At 46.4% G+C, this 22105-nt stretch overlaps 1 protein-coding gene across 1 annotated transcript in view; it reads left to right on the top strand.

Annotated features, from left to right (window-relative positions):
• DDX47 (DEAD-box helicase 47) overlaps positions 1 to 22105 on the top strand; it is a gene marked incomplete at its 5' end in the record, with an annotated part of 626288 nt that overhangs the window by 18197 nt on the left and 585986 nt on the right. Inside the window, one exon of the mRNA XM_082265706.1 lies at positions 21435 to 21528. Coding sequence (XP_082121832.1) covers positions 21435 to 21528 — 94 coding nt within the window. The remainder of the gene's footprint in view (positions 1 to 21434; positions 21529 to 22105) is intronic.

Raw genomic sequence — 22105 nt, 5'->3', positions numbered from 1 at the left:
GCACACACACACACACACAGCACAGCGCACGGCTCTCTCTCTCTGCACAGCTTCCGCTTCCGGTCACGATCTGCCTCCAGGTCAGTGTAAAGAGTCTAGTAAACATCCCGGGTATGAAGTCTGAAACACAAAATCATAAATTGGTTTATAATATTTTTTATTATGATTATTATTATTATTAATAAAAATATAAAAATGTTATTCAATAATATAATCAAATCAAAACACTGTAATGTGTACAAACAAGGGGTGCGATATTACTAGTCAGAGCCGGTTCACACTGGGGCGACCTGTCGGGCGACCTGGTCGCCTGACAGGTCGCCTGCCATAGAGAAGCTGTGGAGCCGTTCTAATAGGAGCGACACAAGTCGCTCCGACTTAGAAAAAGGGTCCGGAGCTTCTTTGGGGCGACCCGGAGCGACCTGCATTGACTTCAATGATATGAAGTCCGTGCCGGCTGCTCCGAGGTCGCGGTGCGAGCTGCGCACCCCGACCTGTGAGGTCACCCCTGCAAGTCGGATCGCTCATATGTGAACCGGCTCTTACTGTAATAATGGTTTAGTAAACATCTTGGGTATGAAAGATATTTTGAAACATGGGACTGCATAAAGTCTGACAACATAATTAGGACAAGAGAATTTGGTTTCCTTTCCGATTTTTTTTTTTTTTTTTTTTTTTTTTTTCCTTCCACGGTCATCTCAGTTTAAGCAACAAGCCACGCATATCTCTGTAGGTGCTTTTCTTAGTTGGTGAGATGTAGTCTATGAAGTGGCAAACAGTCAGGGGTTCCAGGTTGACAACTCCAACAGCACAAAGTCCAGATCTATTCCCAGCCATTGATTGTGTTTGGTGATTTAGAAAGATATGTTCAGCAACTTTCCAAATGAAGTTCAAATGAATCACAGGCTTATCACTCTTTTTTTTTTTTTTTTTTTTTGAGCTGAACGTAGGCATTACACAAGCATTGCTTAATAAGATGTCTGAAGATCTTCTTATAGTACTAATTATGCTGTTTCCTCATTGCTCGGTAGAATGTCATTGCTTGGTCGGCTCTGTCGATGCCTCCCATAGTGGTGTTTGTCTAACACTACTTGTGGCTTCATAACTTCATTCCCACCTTTCATGCGTACAATAACAGTGAAGATATTATGCACTGTACTCTTTGGGCACACCTCTTTCTTGTCCCGCCAGCGCAGTGCCATCATTTTGCCTTAATGCCAGGCAACCACTTCTTCTGTCTTGAGCTTCTTTTTGCCAGACATTGGCGGCATGTCGCGCTGGTTAGCCCTGAAGGTTCCATAGGCATTGATTTGAACCTCAAAGTTCAGGAGATGTATAAAAGTTGTCAGTTGTTGCACAGTAGCCCTGATTTAGCAATGGCTCAATTTGTGAAAGAACAGAAGATGATGCCATTCCATGATTGCTGTATTTTTGATTGAATTTTGTTCCTTTTTCCTCTGTATTTCACTGAATTCCAAATGTATCCAGTTGGCAATTCACGTAGGATTCTACGCCAAATCATGTCCTCTTTGATGCAATGTATTGCACCCAACTGAGCCTTCCCTTGTAGGTCGTTAGACTTTCATATATTCTGATGTCTCTTTCTTGCACATAGCTGGAAATTCTGTAGAATCATTTGATATACTTCCAAGTTTTCTTTAGTTTTGGTGCAGGATGAGTAGTTTTCATCAAATTCTTCGTTGTTTAGGAAGTGGAGATATTTCATTATGAGGGATATTTGTACTCTGACATAACCGTTCCAAAGAATGGAGTGGCAAGTAATGTATTGGTTGTCCAATACCACTTTTGCAGGATTTTCCCCACCACTCCCTGAAGAATTATTAGGCCCAGAAATTTCAAAATGTTGTCTTTTGGTCACTGGTTACCACTTTCTGCTTCTTGAAAACGTCTGAGTAGCCAATTGTTGCTCTTTGTACCGGTTTGTCTCGGTAACTATTTTTTCAATAACCTCATCGATCATAAATAATTGTAGGTGTACTAAGGGGTTGTTATGGTCAATGTCAACTTTCATACCAGGTGCTCCAGTAAATGGGAATCTTGGGAGTGCTGCCTGATCTGTACCGCAGTCAATATATCACCAAGTTCTCACATTGCTGAGCTCAGTTGCAGAGTTGTTGCTGTCGTCCCTTTCAGTACCTGATGACAAATTTTCCCAAAAATCACTATCGCTCAGTTCTCCAAATTTCCCACTCACTGTCACTGTTTTCCTGTTTGTCTAAAAGCGCTTTTGAGCTAAAAAAACGCTTTTTGGACGCTATGGGTTTTCTTAATTTTCCAGGCACAAAGAAAAGTACAGGCAGGGCACTGGAGAAATCGCCAGGTGAAAAGTTGTGATGAAATGGCATTAAACAAAGTTGTAATCCTTACCGATTACACTGTATCGTGTCGTTTTTTGTTTTTATTTTTTGAATTTCCTGCCGGTTCTATCCCTCCCCTCATGTGTCACGGCTCTCGCAGGGAAGGGAACTGGAAGACAGGTGTTGGCATCGGCCGAAGCAATCGGTGGGAGGATGGCGGAAGATCATAACGGAAGTTAAGTGTGATTGTGGGGTAATCCAGAATGTGGCTCGGGTTACTGCTTTTGGCACTGTATATTAACCCTGAGCCACACTTGGGAATACCACCAGGGAGGTTAAAATAAACTTAACATTAAAATTATAGGCTAATTATTTCTTTGTCAGGGTGCAAACTTCAAAAAATTGCAGGGGCTCAAATACTTTTTTTCCTTCACTGTATATAAATCTTGTTTAAAAACAAAATTGTTAATACGTTCTTTTGGACAAAAGCCTAATCCTGTGTTTGAACACATATAACAAGAAACGTTATGTACCACATTCACAACTAAGATCTGTTCTCTCATCCTCCTGGTTGTCACTCCTCGTTTTTGATTTCTTATACCACTCCTCCACCCCCTCCTCTTCCTGTGGGGGGGCGGGGATTTATAGACTAAAGCAGGGGTCCTCAAAGTTTTTAAAAGGGGCCAGTTCACGGTCTCTCAGACACTGTTGGGGGCTGGACTACAGTTTGAAAAAAAATATGAACGAATTTCAATGCGCATATTTTATTTGTAGTGCACAAAAAAACAGGAAAAACAATACAATATTTGTATGTATGTATGTATATATATATATATATATATATATATATATATATATATATATATATATATATATATATATATATATATATATATATGTATATGTGTGTGTGTGTGTGTGTGTGTGTGTGTGTGTATATATATATATATATATATATATGTGTGTGTGTGTGTGTATATATATATATATATATATATATATATATATATATATATATATATATAACCACAGCGTGCCCCCTTTCAATGCAGAGACCAGTGCACTTACCTGCAGCGGCGGCATCTCCTTGAGTCCTCCCGCCGCCTCCTCAGCCAATGGCATTGGTTTGCCTTTCGGGCCAATCAGGAAGCGGATCTTAGACCCGCTTCCTGATTGGCCAGGAGGAGGATCTGTGTGACAATAGCCAATTTTCATTCGCTATTGTCACACAAATGGGTGGGATAGGGCGCAGTGCCCTGCGCCCTGGGTCCACCCTTTTCTGAAGCCTATTAGAGCTTCAGTGAATGACAGGCAGTCAGCCCTATACCGATGGAGTCTCGCGGTGCCGCGATAGCCGCCGTAGTTTATGGACCCCTGGACTAAAGGCTCATACACACTTAAAAAATCGGGCGAACATTTTCATCCAAATTTTTTGTTTTTCGTATAGTGTGTACACAACTTTATACATGCGATTCAGAATTTTCTTACGAAAATTCTCCTATTAACAAACTCAAATTTTTCTCATATGGGGGAAAAAAAAGATTTTCGTTTTTTAATGTGTACCGTTTTCGTATGATTTTTTTGTACAAGAAAAATCAGTAAAGAGAGACTGCGCATGATCAGAAATAATAAACAGCGAAGAAAAATTTGTCGTATGAGAATTTTCAAAAGAATTTTCGTTCATTGGCTCCGATTTGCTGTGAAACGAGGAAAATTGGACGATCATTCAGTTGATTTTTCTTCTAGTGTGTACCCCACTTCAACCTCTAAAAAAAGTTAGATCTGTTGCATTATTAGACAACCCAGTGGATGCCAAAGACTATGTTGAGGTGTATTGCTTTTTCGTAGTGATATCCTTGCTTATAGAATCTGAAACATTGGGAATTCGGATCAGTCAAATTTGTAAACCCTGTCATGTGCATAGTCACCCCAATCTTGTTCCAACTGGTTTCTCTTAAGTTTCCATATTTTTTTTTTATGAAGGTGACTAGTATATCCATATAGGTTTTCTTTATTTTTAGCAGCTCCTCCTGACTCAAAAGGTTATCCAATTGTTTCTCCACATCCTGCTATTTGTTTAGGAAAATCCCCGCTTGTTGTAGAAACCGGACCGTTAGAGCCGGTTCACACTGGGGCGACTTGTCGGGCGACCTGGTCGCCTGACAAGTCGCCATGGGTCGCCTGCCATAGATTAGCACAGGACCCGTTCTAATAGGAGCGACACAAGTCGGTCCAACTTAGAAAAGGGGTCCTGAGCTTCTTTGGGGCGACCTGCATTGACTTCAATGATATGAAGTCCGTGCATGTCTCTCCGAGGTCGCAGTGCGCTCTGTGCACCGCGACCTCACAGGTCAACCCGTTAAGTCGGGTCGCTGATATGTGAACCGGCTCTTAATGTTATATTGTCAAACGATCATTTGTTGGTGATTTGCCAAACTTCGTTTTAAAATGCCTATCATCTGAGAATAGGGTAGGGATCAGTCGAACACATAAACCTCTTGGAATAAATTGTAATTTTAAAACACTATACCAATGCTGCCTCATACAATTTCATAGTGATTGACCTCTAGAGTAGTTTTTCTAGCCTTCGTGAAAGCTGTACCGATTAATCTTTGTGTCAAGAAATCTCTTGATCCCATTGTACCTGTACAGATTCAGGAAGCATCTTCCTCTGTGAAGAAGGAACCACTTGCAGCCATCGTTCTGAGGGTTGTCAGTAAAGCCGATGCATGAGCATATGAAAATATGCATGTGAGGCAAACGGCTATCTTACAGGTGCATGCAATCAAGCCCTCCCACGGGTCACATATAAGAAAAAGTCTGGCATTGCTAAATTTTTTCACGCCCTTCCTCAGGAACACAAGAATTGATCAACAGGTCTCATTTTCAATTTATAGTTATCTCACACCAGGAACTAATAAGGCATTAGCTCTTAAGTCATACAAACAAGAGCCTTCTGTTTTCTAATATCCTCAATCTCAAATCTGTTGGGCCATGGGACAAGTTCACTCTCCACATGGTTAAAAGGGGAGATACTGTTTCAGTCCCATCATTCATACAACTAGTTAAAAACCAATAACCATCAATACAATTAAAAAATGACTTGTCATTTTTATATTTTGTATATATTTTTTTTTCTTCTACTTTTCAATAAATTTCAAAAAATCCCAGACGTTTTTTTTCTTATGTGGCCTGTGGGAGGGTTTGATAGCATGCATCTGGAAGATAGCTGAGTGCTGTTTGCCTTAGATCATCCATAACATTATGACCACTGACAGGTAAAGGGAATGTTTACAATGGCATCTGAAAATTGTTGGGATATACACTGCCTGGTTAAAAACAAATTGCCACCAATAAAAAAAAAAAAAAAGGTCACCCACTCCAGTATTTCGTTGGACTGCCCACAGTTTTTATTACGGCCCACAGTTTTTACTACGGCACACATTCGCTGTGGCATTGTTTAGAAAAGTTTCTGCAATGTCCCAAGTTTTATTTCCGTCCAGTGTTGCATTCATTTTTCACCAAGATCTTGTATTGATGATGGGAGAGTCGGACCACTGCGTAAAGCCTTCTCCAGCACATCCCAAAGATTCTCAATGGGGTCAAGGTCTGGACTCTGTGGCGGCCATACCATATGTGAAAATGTCTCATGCTCTCTGAACCACTCCTTCACAATTTGAGCCTGATGAATCCTGGCATTATCTTGGAATGTGCACATGCCATTAGGGAAGAAAAAATCCATTGAAATAACCTGGTAATTCAGTATATTCAGGTAGTCTGCTTCGCATTTTGCGTGTGGAAATGCTCTTACTTTCACTATTAAACATAGCCCTGAGTTCTACTGTTTTTTTTTTTTTTCTACGATTTGATTTCACCAAATATTTAAGTGATCGCCGATCACGATCAATCAGGATTATTTTCCGTCCAAATTACTTCCTCAAAGACAATGGTTCCCCATTATCCTTCCAGTTTTTAATAATGCGTTCCAGCAGGGCTTGACAAACTTGCTTGGAATCTAGGAGCCAGCTAAAATAGTTAGGAGCCACTTTTTTTTTTTTTTTTTTTTTTTTATAACAAAGCTTTATTTTCAATAACAAAAATTACCGATCTTAAATTTACACATAAAAAGACTAGAACCAAACACATAGGCATTTAACTTGTGTAGATAATATATTCTTATGTGACACACCAGGTGTTTAATGCAATGTAATTTTTTTTTTTCATTTTGCTTTTTGTGGCCATGAATATGCCTTGCACTTTTGTGTGTGATGGGCAGCGGCTCACTAGGGAAGGACAGTGCAGCAAGGTGGGGGCTATAGGAGATCCAGTGACCAAGAGTAACATATGCCACCTTAGGACCTTTAACATGGCTACCTGCGCTAAGCAGAATCCGCTTTCTCAGCGGGGATCTCTCTGCTGATCCCCCACTGAGCAGGCGGATGACAGGTCCAGTCCACTCTATGCAGACACAGCCCATTCTCCTCCTCTATGGGGCAATAGGATGGAAACGGACCGTCTGTCCGATGCCATCCAATCCGATCCACTGGACGGATGGAAAATAGAACCACCATCCGTCTGTTTTTAGTGAATAGGATCAGATGGCGGATTGCCACTCCATAGAGGAGACTGAAGGGTCTGATCAGGTCTGCCTGAAAAACTGACTGGTGGACCTGATCAGACAGCCTGTGTGAAAGTGGCCTTTGGCTGTGTGGCTGTGGCAGGGCAGGTAGATGATGAAAAATAATTCTTTTTTTAAAAATAAACAACCACACTACCTTTCCACTCACCTTTTAAGCAAAGGGTACTAGATGAAGCCTGCAAAAACTTCCGTCTTTTCTCCTCTTGGGAAGGAGATGGGCGGGCATTGAAAAAAGGCAAATAAAAAGGCCGTTATGGCGCTTTTCCACTGCATGGAACTGAACGGTTCGGCTCGCTTTTGTGCATTTCCACTGCTGGTACCGCATGGTATGGTGTAGGAACGGTTCGGTACGGTACGGCGGCGCTTTTCCACTGCATGGAACCGAACGGTACGGCTCTCAAAAACAGTACCACCTCGATTATGGTTCCTAGAGGTACCATACCCAGTACCATATCCCACAATCCTTTGCATGCAGTCACTACTAGCCACTGATTGGTCAGAGAATCCCTCCCAACCACTTAACTTTAGTACTACTTTAGTGGAAAAGCAAACCATACCATATTGTACCAAACAGTTCCAACACCGTACCATGAGCTACCAGCAGTGGAAAAGCAAACCTGGCCAAGCAAGGCCGCGTAGAGCCGAGCCGGTACTTGCAATGTTAAAGTGCCATTAGTGACTGCTTGTCAAACTTCTGGCCACCACAAGAGGGCGCCAGTTCCCTGTTCGAAGCATCTTACTGAAGAAGGCCGAAAAGCTGCGGCCTCAATTATCGAACAGCGCGGTAGATTGCGCACTCGCTGGGGCGGGGCATAAAGGGACAGGACACCTCCTGCAAAGCACCCCAGGCGCCAGGTCGCTAGTTCTAGTCGCCAATGCGACCTGGCGCCCAGGGTTTGTCGAGTCCTACGTTGGACAGTTTTTAACTCAATTTTGGTAGTTTATGCAATCTACTCATTGCATCAGTTGGGGTTAAATAACTTTTTGCCTGCTGAAAGCTAATCACCCATGCAGTAACTATCCAATAGGAGGCTCTTGCCTATTTGCTTAGATAATTCCAGGTGGTGACTTTTTTTTTTTTCTTTTTTTTTGGCTAGGCAGTGTATTGGGCAGGTAGTGGGGTAGTGAACATGTTTGTCCATAAAGTTGATGTGGTGAAAGCAGAAAAAAAAGGGTCTCAGTTTGTTGTGTATGGGGCTTTGAAGACCATGTTGACCTTTGTCCACAACCAAAAGCTTCTACTAGGGATAGACTGATATGGCTTTTTCAGGGCCGATATCGATACCGATATTTTGGTCACAACGTATCGGTATCTGCCGATGTTTTGAAAAATACAATTTTTGACACAAATCTGGTACTGAACATGTTAATTTTTGTTTAATGCTTAATGGCTGGCTGTCTGGCACCCTGTGGTGTGTGGCTGGCTGTCTGGCACCCTGTGGTGTGTGGCTGGCTTTCTGGCACCCTGTGGTGTGTGGCTGGCTGTCTGGCACCCTGTGGTGTGTGGCACCCTGTGATGTTTGGCTGGCTGGCTGTCTGGCACCCTGCGGTGTGTGGCTGGCTGGCTGTCTGGCACCCTGCGGTGTGTGGCTGGCTGGCTGTCTGGCACCCTGCGGTGTGTGGCTGGCTGCCTGGCTGGCACGTACAGGGCCTGTGGGAAGCTAGTACAGAGCCTGTGGGTGCCTGGCTGGTACAGGGCCTGTGGATGTGGGTGGGTGGCTGGCTGGCTGTGTTACACTCCCGCGAGACTAGTCCCGACTCAGACGAGGCTGTCCAAGGCAAGGGAGGCGGCCTAAGAAGCAGAATGACATCACAAAAATATCGGCCAGTTCCGGGGCTGATACCCATATATCGGGGGAAAGTGCATATCTGCTCTCAATATATCAGCCTTGCGGATTATCGGTCTATCCCTAGCTTCTACAATGGTCACATCCGAACTGGACCACAGAGCAATGGAAGAAGGTGGCTCGGTCTGGTGACTGTGTGTTTTTTTTTTTTTTTTTACATCATGTGGATGGCAGGGTGCGTGCGTGTCCTATACCTAGGGAAGAGATTGCACCAATATGTGGTATAAAAAAGAAAGTTGGCATAGGCATTGTGATGCTTTGGGTAATGTTCTTCTGGGAAACCTTGCGTCTTGTCATTCATGTGGATGTTACTTTGGTGTCCATACCTCAATGAGTCAGGGCTGTTTTAGCAAAAGGGGGCCATGCTCAATATTTGGCGGATGGTCATGATGTAATGGCTGGTGTATATAGCTCAGCATAAATTAATACATTCCAACAGATTTGTCCGAAGACCTTTTACTTTCCTTTCAGAATCCTACATTTTCTATGGTACACTATACTAAAAAATACTCAAACAAACGCAGACCATTGATTGTGTGTTCAAATTAACAAATCTTGGTTACAAAGTATTTTCCCAAGTCATCCTCCAGGACGGTCACCTGAGATCAGCCCAACCTCCTGCAGGAAACACAAGCACATACAGGTTTAAAAAGGCTTCCCCTTTAGTTCTTGTGTTTCCTGTGTCCTGCACACACCAGCACTGAAGAGGATACACATCCTCAGTTGTTTTTGCAACAGCTTTGCCTGGGGTAGGTGTCCCTGGATACCCCTTGTAGTCAGAGACAGGTACTCTGGGGAGGAAATGAGGAATGCATGGTGGATTGGGACCAGCATTGGACTTCATCCACCTGCCAAGTGGTTCGGAGGCTCCAGCAGGGGGATCCCTTTCCTCCCACCCATGCTTTAGACTAAGTATGGGATGGATGAAGAGCCTGGGGGAGACACTTAGCATGGGCACCACTGACTGGTCAGGGAGTCCAGACTGATCAAAATACTGGAACTTTGGGTGATCAGACTTTGTCTGTCCCATTGGACGGTTCATCTTCAGGGGTGCCCGGTAAGGATTCAATTGGACAATGCCATGGCATATAAAAATCACCAAGGGGGCACAAAGGCTCAGGAAGTAGCCGGCATTCTAAGGTGGGCAGAACGCTTCGTCCCAGCCATCTCTGCTGTGCATATTCCAGCGGTGGAATATTGGCAGGCAGATTACCTGAGTCGACGGGCTTTGGACCAGGGAGAATGGTCACTTCATCCGGAGGTGTTTCATCAGCTGTGTCTCCGGTGGGGAACTCCAGAAGTGGACCCTGTTGGCCTTTCGTCTCAACAGGAAGGTGCAGAGGTTTGTGGCAAGGTCTCCTCGGGGCCAGTATTGTCTGATATACACCTTTCCCCCTCTAAAACCTCTGCTGAGACCTCTGCAAAGCATCGAGACAGAAGGAATTACGGTCATCCTAGTTGCCCCAGACTGGCCTCACTGGTCTTGATACACAGATCTAGTAGAGCTGGTGGCCAATGTCCCTTGGAGACTCCCTCTCAGAGAAGACCTATTGGCTCAAGGGCCGATCTTCCATCCTGCTGTACAGCTGCTGGCTTGAACAGCTTGGTTGTTGAAAGCCAGTTGCTGAAGGATAGGGTGTTGTCTGAATCGGTGATCCCCTCTCTGTTAAAAGCTAGAAAATCTACCTCCTAGGAAAATGTACCATTGCGTCTGGAAGTCGTACATTGCATGGTGTGAATCTTTTGGGGTTTCTCCCCATTCCTTTTTGGTGGTTTAAATTTTGGCGTTCCTCCAAAGAGGTGTGCAACAGCGCCTGGCCTGGGATACCATCAAGGGCCAGGTCTTGGCTTTGGCGATTTTCCCCCCCCCCCCCCACGCCCTTTGGCTATGCATTCTTTGGTTTGCACCTTTTTGATCAGGGTGTTTGCCACTTGGCTCCATCAGTGCCGTTTCTGTTGCCCCTGTGGGATCTCAATTTGGTGCTGTCGGTTCTTCAAAATCGCTTTTTGAAAATATTTGCGAGATTCCTCTGCTTACATTGACCCTGAAGGTATTACTTCTGCATACAGGATGTCGTAGATGGCAGCTTTGTCTTGTCGTTCACCTTACTGGGTGGTTCACAGAGCTAAAGTAGTGCTTCACCCTTGTCAGTCGTTCCTAAGGTTGTCTCTGGTTTCCATCTGAATTTAAACATTGTGTTGCCTTCCCTGTGTCCTAAGCCTAAGGAGATTGCCTTTCATTCTCTGGATGTGGTTTGGGCGATCAGGGTTTACCAGGGATCAGGGTATACCTAACGGCAACCGAGTGATTTAGGAAATCACTCACTATTTGTCCTTACAGATGGACCTCGCAAGGGATTGGTCGCGTCTGCCGCGACCATTTCCAGATGGATCAGACAGGTGGTGGTGCAGGCCTATTCAATCGGGTCAGGTTCTTCCTTTTCCTGTTAAGGCGCATTCTACGTGGGCGGTTAGTGCCTCCTGAGCCTTTCGCCATCAGGCATTAGTGTTGCAGGTTTGCAAGGGGGCCACTTGGTTGTCTGTGCACACTTGTACAATTTTTTTTTTTTTTTTTTTTTTTTACAATTCAAACGATTCCTTTATTGAATAAAGTGGAAAGACACATGCACAAATATAACAAATTCAGAACAGGTCGACAGGAGATGCAGTATTAAGCAAATAAACTGCAGCAATACAAGACATTCACGTAGGAGAGAAAACGTTCAGCCCTCCCTCCGCACCTCCAACCGGGAACACCCCAAGCAAAAACAGGGTCAGCATTCGCACCGAACTCATAGGTGCCAGCCAAAGCTGCCAGACCCTGTCAACTTCTTAGGACAGTTTCGCAACATATAGGTCAATTTGTATAGTGGTAGAACAGCATCAATGGAGCGTTCCCAGGAGAGTACCGGGGGGGGGGGCAATCCATTTCAGAATTATCTCCCTCTTAGCATAGTATAGCAGATAACTGATGAGTAGTTTAGTGGGTCTAGGTCTTTGATCATCGTCCCCAATACCCAAAAGTGCTAAAGCTGGTGAGACCAGGAGAGCCATACCCAACCTGTGATTAATAACGTCAAAGACTTGCAGCTAGTACTGTGCTATCACAGGGCATTCCCAAAACATATGGAAGAAAGTCCCCTCCAAAGTTAGACAGCGCGGGCAATACGGAGATCTCTAGGGGAAGATCCTATGTAACCTTTGAGGGGTGTAATAGGTTCTATGCAAAAACTTGGTCTGAATCAATCGATCCCTGGCAGATATCATTAATTTAGTACCGGTCTCAAAGCAATCCTCCCATTCCTCTCTATCCGGGTCAGGGATATCCCCCTTCCAGGAATCCCACAGCTTGTCCATACGGGGAGAGTGAGTGCACTGTAACATCAGATAAAGGGATGAGAGCGGCTTGGTCACCACTTCATGAGCCAACAATTCCTCAACTGGGTCCATCTTCAGGGTCAAACCCTCAGGAAACTGGGCCCGGAGAGCATGCCTCAGCTGGAGGTACCGAAAGTACATCCATCTCGGCAGACCCCTCGTTCTATGAAGGTCAGCAAAAGGGAGGACGGAGCCTGCCGGGCACACGTCCCGGAGAGTCCGCACCTCATACCTAGCCCATATCTGGGGGTCCTGCAGAGACCATAAATGTTGTAGGTTGGGGTTCCCCCACAAGGGGCATACCGGGGACCACGTGGTAGACCGCAAAAACCACTGACGCGCCGCCAGCCACACCCGCAAGTTAACTAGTGGGCAGGAGAGCCGGAGGGCAAGCCCGCAACCCCCTGTACACCAAATTACTAAGGCCCTGCAGGGACCCAATCAGAGCTGCCTCCAAGCAAACAGCCGCATTCCCTCTCGATTGCGCATACCACCAACCTACAGTAACCAGCACCGCCGCCCAGTAGTAAGTCCGATAGTCAGGCATGGCCAATCCTCCACAGCTAGTAGGAAGGCACAGGGTAGTCTTCGCCAAGCGGGGAGACCTCCCAGCCCAAACAAAGGAGCCCACGAGACCGTCGATGAGCCTAAAAAAAGAAAGAGGCAGCCAAGTCGGACAATTCCTAAAAAAAATATAGAAACTTGGGCAAAAATATCATTTTGAGCAGGTTATTTCTACCCATGAGATTAAGTGGGAGAGAGGCCCAGAGAGCACAGCGCTCCCGAAAATGGGCGACAAGGGGGTCAAGATTCAACGATCTAAAGGCGGCCGGATCTTTACGTACCTCCACACCTAGATAGCGGAATTGATCCACCCACCGCAGAGGGGTCACAGCAGCACCAGCCCTGGTCCCCCCCATCCAAGGGAAACAGGACCGACTTGGACCAGTTGATCCTAATACCAAAGAAGCGGCCAAACTCGTCAAAGATCTCAAGGGCAGCCCGCAAGGAGGAGTCAGCATCATGCAGGTATAGAAGAGCGTCATCCGCATACAGGGATATTTTCTCCTCCAGGGGGCCCATCTGCAGACCCCCAACGGAAGGTGAGCTCCGGATCAGAATGGCCAGGGGTTCAAGGGCCAACGCAAATAAGGAGGGCGAGAGTGGACAGCCCTGACGAGTACCCCTCTGCAGTGGGAAGGATTCAGAGAGACCCCCAGAAGTGCGGACCCTCGCTACTGGCGAGTGATACAACATCTGTAGCCAAGTCAGGAAATTAGGACCGAAACCAAAGCGTTGCAGCACCGCCCACAGAAACCTCCACTCCACAGAGTCAAAAGCCTTCTCGGCATCGAGAGAGGCTAAAACTCGTTGACCACTATTAACATGGTCAGCCACTAGGTTCAGAAAGAGCCGACGCAGATTGATATCAGTTCCCTTCCCCAGGATAAAACCCGTTTGGTCAGCCTGCACCAGCACATCGAGCACCCCAGCGAGCCTGCGTGCCAGCACCTTTGCTAGAATCTTGGCATCAACGTTAATCAACGAGATCGGCCTGTAAGATGCACAGTCCTCCGGGTCCTTCCCAGGTTTGGGAACCAGTATGATGACCGCCTCCATCATAGAGGGCGGAAGAGAGCCATGGGAGAAGCTGTGCTCAAACAGGGTGACCAAACGGGGGGCCAAAAGATCCCGATACACCGCGTACACCTCCGTAGGGAGACCGTCCACCCCAGGGGTTTTGCCCGACTGCCTCCAATGTGATGTCCGCTTCCGATTGCCTGACCTCTACCTCCAATACGGGGAAATCTACCTGATCCAAATAGGAACCATCAGTGTAATCTGCCCGGGAGGAGTACAACTCTTCATAAAAGGATTGGAACCTAGCAGTAATAGCCTCTGGAGCGCGGAGAATTCCCCCATCCACAGCCCTAATACCACTAATATGAACCGGGGGAGCAACACCCTTTGCCAACCAGGCCAGGAGTTTACCATTTTTGTTACCATACTCATATACCCTTTAAGCCGAAGACAGCATCGATTTTACGGGTCATCTCAGTGCGTAACAGTTGGACCTCCCGGAGAGCACACTGCCACAAACCATAGGAGGTCGAGGAGGGGTCAGCGACATAAGCAGCGTCCCGCACCTGAGCCTCCTCCTCACGTTCCCCCAGAGAACTCTCAGATGCCCTGCGCACCTCCGAAATGCGCTGCCCATATTCACCCCGAAGCCAAGCCTTAAAGGAATCCCAGAGGATAGGTGGCTCAGCAGTCTCAACATTATCTTGCCAAAAGTGCTCAATTCCCTCCTGAACCCTTTCCTGGATCCCCTCATGCAAGGCCCAGAATCTGGAGAGCCTCCACAGACCCCCGCTCGAAGGACCCCCCCCCTCAACGACACCCGCAATGGCGCATGATCTGATACACCCCTGGCCAGGATAGACACCCCCGAGATCCTGCGTAACAGAGTGGGAAGCAAACGCCATGTCTATCCGGGACAGGGAGCGATGAGACGCCAAATGGCAGGTGTACGCACGAGTGGTGGGGTGAAAGTCTCGCCAAACGTCAGACAGGGCAAAAGTCTCCGCCCAATGTGCAAGGCGGGAGGGTCCCACTGCAGAGGAACGAAGTCTGTCCCACTCCGGGCACATCACCATGTTGAAATCACCCATTAAAAGGAAATCAGCCACCCCATAGCCGAGAACCACCTCCATAATCTTATTCAGAAGGGGGAGCTCAGCAGGGGGCGGGAGATACAATCCCACCACAACCAAAGGGGAACCCCCCGCCAGAGCATGAATGATCACATAGCGACCCTCCGGGTCAGTGTGGAGATCCAGAAGAGTGAACAATAGAGCGATGGATCAAGGCACTGACCCCACGAGCACAACTAGAGTACACCGAGTGATAGTGAGTGCCTACCCAAGCGCGTCTCAGACCCAAGACTCTAGACCCTAGTACCCTTCAGTTTCCTGAAGTATGCAAATGTGAGGGGATTGTTGACGTAGGTAATTCAGCACCAAGGAGCGCTTGACCGCCGTACCCAGTCCCCTGACATTCCAGGAAAGCATATCAATGTCAGGCATCAGAACAGTGTAGAAAGAAAATCAAGGTGGAAAACAGAAGGGGCAGGCAGGGAGCAACTACAGGTCATTTGGACACAAGACGGGAGAGGAAACGTCCCCCACCCACCCCCCGACCCCCCGATTCCCAGCATCAGCTGCAACCACCATACATGTCAAAATCAGTACATCGAGGAACCTGTAAGAAAAACAAGTAAAACACTGAAAAAAGAAAAACCATAAACCAAAGGGATGTCCATGCGGATCCCAGTCCGGCTAATAGTAGCCAACAACCCCTTCCCCCCCACCCCGCGAGCCCCCCCGAACCTGGGGTCGCACAATCCCAAAACAAAGGCGCAAGGGCTGAAAAAAACAGTGAGGAGGCACATGGCTATCCGGACCGTCCTAAGTGGCCCCGGAGCCCCGGGAACCCAGGAGAAACTGACGGTCCGGAGTTCTTAAGGCAGTCTTACTCCCAGGGAGATGCGGAATCCGGCAATAAATGACAAAATTCCAAAAAACAGGGGGGAAAAAACAAACACCCAGCAGAGCCAGGGTCCAAAAGCTTTCCAAAAGAAAAAAAGGAGAACTTCGTTACAGTAACAGGCGCAGATCCTCAACAGCATCCAGCACAGCAGGATATCCAACAGTTCACAACAGGTGAGAAGGCCAGATGCGGTACAGTTAGTAAGCCAGAACAGCAAGGAAAAAAAAGGATCCCAAGGTGAGGACACAAGTGGAGGGCAACCTCCACCGCTCCGGTAGCAGAGATGAAGGGGGGACACAATAACTCAACCCCAGACACCCAGCACGGTCATCGGCCTCTATCCTGGGGGGGGGGGGGGAAGGGTCTTCAACCAAGCAGCAACGTCTTTAAGCGAGTTGAAAAAGCGAACAGATTCACCGTCCACCACCCTGAGTTTAGCAGGGAACAGAACACTGTACTTGATCCTGCAGGAGCGCAGGGAGGCCTTAACAGATTCATAGGACTTAACGTAGCTTCTGCGTTTCAATGTAGTCCGGGAAAAGCATCAGGCGGTTATTTTGATGGCGGAGCTCCCCCACAGCCCGTGAAGCCCGGAGAATTTCATCCCTGTCCCGAAAGTTCAACAAACGGAGGATGAGAGTGCGCGGGGGGGATCCAGGAGGGCCCGGCTGAGGGGGGACACTATGCGCCCGCTCCACCGTAAAATGAGGGGACAGGCGGGCAGCAGGGAGAAGCCCGCGGAACAGTTCCTCCACAAAAGTAGTAGCGTTCTTACCCTCCACTCCCTCAGCCAGGCCGATGATACGAATATTGTTGCTTCTACAACGGTTTTCGGCATCCTCGGCTCTGTACTCCAGGGTCCTCACCTTGGTTTGCAGGGTGCGAATGGCCGCCGAGTGGTCCGCCACTGTATCCTCCACCTGCCCCATGCGCTGCTCCGCAGTAGTGAGACGAGTGCGGATCCGATCCAGGTCCTGACGAATGAGGCTAACATCGAGTTGCACGGCCTCAATCTTGTTCGTCAGAGTGGTTTGACAGGCCGTGATCGCCGCCATGACTTCCGGAATACCCGGGGATGCAGTAGGCAAGGGCACCTCCCCCTCCTTAGGGGACGCCATGGTGAAGCGAGGCGAGGGCCGCGCCTTGTCGGAGGCCGCAGCGGGAGAGAGAACTGGAATGTCCGGGGGAAAGCGGAGTTTCTTCCCACCCTTCGATCTGCCCGATGATCTGGTTAGCATCCGCGATCGAAAGAGGCAGCCCAGGGAGAGATCAGCCACCCTAGAACGGAGAAGTGAGCCGGTATCAACGCAGAGCTCCGGAGAAGACGTCTGCTCACGGCGCCATCTTAGCCACACCCCCCATTTTTACAAAATTTTACGTAGATGTGCTGGCATCTGCGGATGCTGCTTTTGGCCACAAGGTTTTTGCAGGCTGCTGTTTGAGAGGACTAGTCCTCTTTAAGGGTGTATGTTTTTCAGGTGAGCTCCAGTTTTTCCTGGTTGGCTAGGTTTAGCCTTTGGGAATTTTTTTTTCTGCTGTATCGTTCCCACCTCTCCTGTTTTGACACTGCTTTGCTTTGGGATGTCCCAATGGTCAAGAAGATTCTGGCCCTGTGTCCATCAATGAAAGAAAGAGTTGGATTTTTGTCTTACTGTAAAATCCTTTTCTCTGTTCATTGACTGACACAGTATCTACCCTTCTATTGAGTTGGGTTATATTTCTTCTGACCCTGCTTGCAACAAAACTGAGTGCCTATAGCAGAGTATGGGAGTATATCCCATGGGACTGCCCCATAGGCGTGGTGAAGTTTTTTTTTTTTTTTTTTTCCTGCCTACTGTCCTCCTCCTCCTCCTGTAGGGGGCAGCATAACACTGATCGGGTGGACAGATTATTGGGTGGGGCTGGGGAAGACCCAGCTGTCATGGTACACGTGGGTACCAATAACATAGGCAGAGGAAGATGGAGAGTCCTAAAAGATTTCAGGAGCTAAGTTGAGGAGTAGGACCTCCCAAGGTAGTATTTTCCGAAATACTACCTGTACCTCGAGCCACACCAGAGAGGCAGCGGGAGATAAGGGAAGTTAACAAGTGGCTGAGGAGCTGGTGTAGTAAGGAGGGTTTCGGGTTCCTGGAGAACTGGGCCGACTTCTCAGTCGGCCACCGGCTCTTTGGTAGGGACGGATTGCACCTAAATGGGGACAGTGCAGCAGTACTGGGTGAGAAGATGGCCGATAAGTTAGAGGGGCTTTTAAACTAGATGACAGGGGGGAGGGTACAGATGTAGAATTAGCCAGTGGAAAGCAAGATTCAGAGGGCACAAATGGGGGCATTAGCGGTAGGGTGTTCGGAACTCCTAAACCCAGGGTGGGTATGGGGAAAAATCAAGAGAGCAGCCTAAAAACATCAAATGAGGATATATGCAACCAGTCAAAATTAAGAGGTTTGTATACCAATGCCAGAAGCCTGGCCAACAAGATGGGAGAGCTGGAGCTACTGATGTTTGAGGAGGACTTAGATTTTGTGGGGATAACAGAGACTTGGTTTGACAGCTCTCCTGACTGGATGGCGACCATTCAGGGGTATTCCCTTTATCGCAGAGATAGAGAAGGTAAAAAAGGGGGAGGGGTATGTCTGTATATTAAGAACAGTATACAGATAAATATGAGGGATGATATTAATAATGGAGCTATGGACAAGGCAGAATCCCTATGGGTAGAGCTTCAAAGGGAAGCCACGGTGGGGAAGGTAATATTGGGCATATGCTATAGGCCCCCCAACCAGAGGGAGGAGGGGAGGCGGATCTCATTTTACAGATAGGATTGGCAGCAAGGATGGGAAATGTCATTATAATGGGGGACTTAAATTATCCTGATACAGACTGGGCAGAAGTAACCGCACACTCAGCAGTTCCTAAATGTTTTGCAGGACAATTTCATGGGTCAGATGGTGAATGCACCGACAAACAATGCGGTACTTGACCTACTGATTACCAACAATACAGACCTGCTCACGGATATAGAAATACGGGGCAACTTAGGAAACAGTGACCATAGGTCAATAAGTTTCAGTATTAATTACAGTAATAGGAAGCACAAGGGTAATATAAGGACACTGAATTTCAAAAGAGCCAATTTCCCAAAACTGCGCTCGCTGCTAGAAAATATCAAATGGGATAGAACCCTGGGAACTAAGAACACGGAGGAAAAATGGGAGTGCTTCAAGAGTATACTTAACAAGGGGATTGGCCAGTGCATTCCAAAGGGAAATAAATTTAAAAGGGCAAAACTAAACCCTGGGTGGCTAAACTCCAACATAAAAATGCATATTAGTACTAAAGAAAAGGCCTTCAAAAAATACAAGACTGAGGGGTCATTGGCAGCGTTTAAGCATTACAAAGAGTGTACAAGAGACGTATAGCGGAGGAGAGTAAAAAGAACCCCAAGAAGTTCTTTAAGTATATAAACAGTAAGAAAGCGAGGCCAGAACACATTGGCCCCATAAAAGATGACAAAGGAAATATGGCCACTGAGGACAGAGAAAAGGCGGAAGTGTTAAATAATTTCTTCTCTTCAGTCTTCACAAAAGAATCGGGGGGCTACACGAACCTAGCTTGTAAGGCCGAACTAAACACACCTCAGGAAGTGCCACCATGGCTAACAGAAGATAGACTTAAAACTAAACTAGAGAAACTTAACATAAATAAATCCCTGGGACCGGATGGCTTGCACCCGAGGGTTCTTAAAGAGCTCAGCCAAGTGATTGCCAGACCATTATTCTTGATCTTTAAGGATAGTTTAAAAGACGGGTATGGTGCCAGCTGATTGGAAAAAAGGCAACGTGGTACCAATATTAAAAAAGGGGCCGAGATGTATCCCGGGTAACTAGAGGCCGGTCAGCCTAACATCTGTAGTCTGGAAGATTTTGGAGGGGATGTTAAGGGACCACATACAAGACTTTAGTAATGAAAACTGTATTATTAGTAGTAATCAGCATGGATTCATGAAAAATCGTTCTTGCCAAACCAATCTATTAACCTTCTACGATGAAGTGAGCTGCCACCTAGATAAAGGAAAGCCTGTGGATGTGGTGTATCTGGACTTTGCAAAGGCCTTTGACACCGTTCCCCACAAACGCTTACTGTACAAACTAGGGAAGGTAGGTATGGACCATAAGGTGAGTACCTGGATAGAGAACTGGCCCCAGGGGAGAGTCCAGAGGGTGATGATTAATGGGGAGTACTCGGATTGGGCGGGTGTGGAAAGTGGGGTCCCCCAGGGTTCTGTCCTGGGACCAATCCTGTTTAATTTATTCATAAATGATCTAGAGGAGGGGATATCTAGTACAATCTCAGTATTTGCAGATGATGCTAAACTAGGCATGCCAATATCTTCTATGCAGGATGTGGAAACCTTTACAAGCGGACCTGAACAAAATAACGGGGTGGGCAACTACATGGCAGATGAGGTTTAATGTTGAAAAATGTAAAGCAATGCACTGGGGGGCCAGAAACCAGAAAGCAAGCTACTCACTAGGGGGGGTGGGGGGGGGGGAACTTCTGGCTGAGTCTAGGATGGAAAAGGACCTGGGGGTACTGGTAGACAACAGGCTTGGCAGTGGCATGCAATGCCAAGCCGCGGCAAGCAAAGCCAACAGAATACTGGGATGTATAAAGAAGGGGATTCACTCCAGAAATAAAGAGATTATTCTCCCGCTCTACAAGACTCTGGTCCGGCCACATCTGGAGTATGCTGTCCAGTTCTGGACACCGGTCCTCAGGAAGGATGTGCTGGAACTGGAGAGAGTCCAGAGAAGGGCAACAAAAATAATTAGGGGAATGGAGGACATCAGCTATGAGGAAAGACTACAAGCACTGAACCTATTCTCTCTGGAGAAGAGACGATTGAGGGGGGATATGATATCAATGTACAAATACTGTACTGGCGACCCTAGCATAAGGAACAAACTATTCAGAGAAAGGGAATACAATAAGACACGTGGCCACTCACTAAAACTAGAGGAAAGGCGGTTTAACCTTAAAGTGCCTAAGGGGTTCTTCACTGTAAGAGCGGTAAGGATGTGGAATTCTCTTCCACAAGCAGTCGTATCAGCAGGAAGCATTGATAGTTTCAAAAAACTATTAGATGGGCACCTTAAATACCACAACATACAGGGGTATATAATGTACGGTTAAAAGCAAACACACACACACACACACACACACACACACACATCATAGGTTGAACTGGATGGACTGATGTCTTTTTTCAACCTCACTAACTATGTAACTATGTAACACAATGGTCAGGAAGATTCTGGAGCTGTGTCCATCAATGAATTTTACGGCAAGACAAAAATCCAATATTTGTTTTACTTTAGGAAAATCAACTTTTCTGAAGTATTGTGACAGCTGAGAAGTCTGTTTAAAACAGAGTGGGGGGCGGGTCTATGTACCACGGTCAATGGATTTAGCAGTGGGGCTCTGAAGCTCGCTCGCTCGAGTGCCCCTATGGGAATCGGTTTCCTATTGGTGCCCCAGCAAGAGAGGGGAAGTCAGTAATGCCAGTGGGGGAACCTGAGAAATAGATGATCGGGTCTACTCTGTGCAATTTTGTTGCACAGAGCAGGTAAGTATAACATGTTTCTTATTAAGGAAAACCAATTCCTTTACAACCACTTTAATCTTTGTTGTGTTATATTTTTCTAGGGTGTTACGGATGTGTTGTGTGAAACATGCGAACAACTGGGATGGAAACTGCCAACAAAAATACAAAATGAGGCAATTCCTGTAGCCTTACAAGGTAAGATAAAAAAAATAAACTAGAAGGGTGTCCATTTCTGTTCTTCAGGATATACATTAACCACTTACCTACAGTGCACTTTCACCCCCTTCCTGCCCAGACCGATTTTCAGCTTTCAGCGCTCTCACACTTTGACTGAGAATTACTCAGTCATGCAACACTGTACCCATACAAAAATTGTGTCCTTTTTTTCACACAAATAGAGCTTTCTTTTGATGGTATTTAATCACTACTGGGTTTTTTATTTTTTGTGCTATAAATAAAAAAAGACTGAAAATATTGTGAAAAAACGCATTTTTCTTTGTTTCTGTCATAAAATTTTGCAAATTAGTAATTTTTCTTCACAAATTTTGGCCAAAATTTATACTGCTACTTATCTTTGGTAAAAATAACCCAAGTAAGTGTATATTATTTGGTCTTTGTGAAAGTTATAGAGTCCACAAGCTATGGTGCGAATCATTGAAAATTGATCACACTTGATCACACCTGATGTACTGAAGGCCTATCTCATTTCTTGAGACACTAAAAAGTCAGGAAAGTACAAATACCCCCCAAATGACCCCTTTTTGGAAAGTAG

Source organism: Pelophylax lessonae, assembly GCF_965119305.1.
Source record: "Pelophylax lessonae genome assembly, chromosome: 8".
Classification (NCBI taxonomy): Eukaryota; Metazoa; Chordata; class Amphibia; order Anura; family Ranidae; genus Pelophylax; species Pelophylax lessonae.
This window is presented reverse-complemented; position numbering and strand designations above follow the sequence as displayed.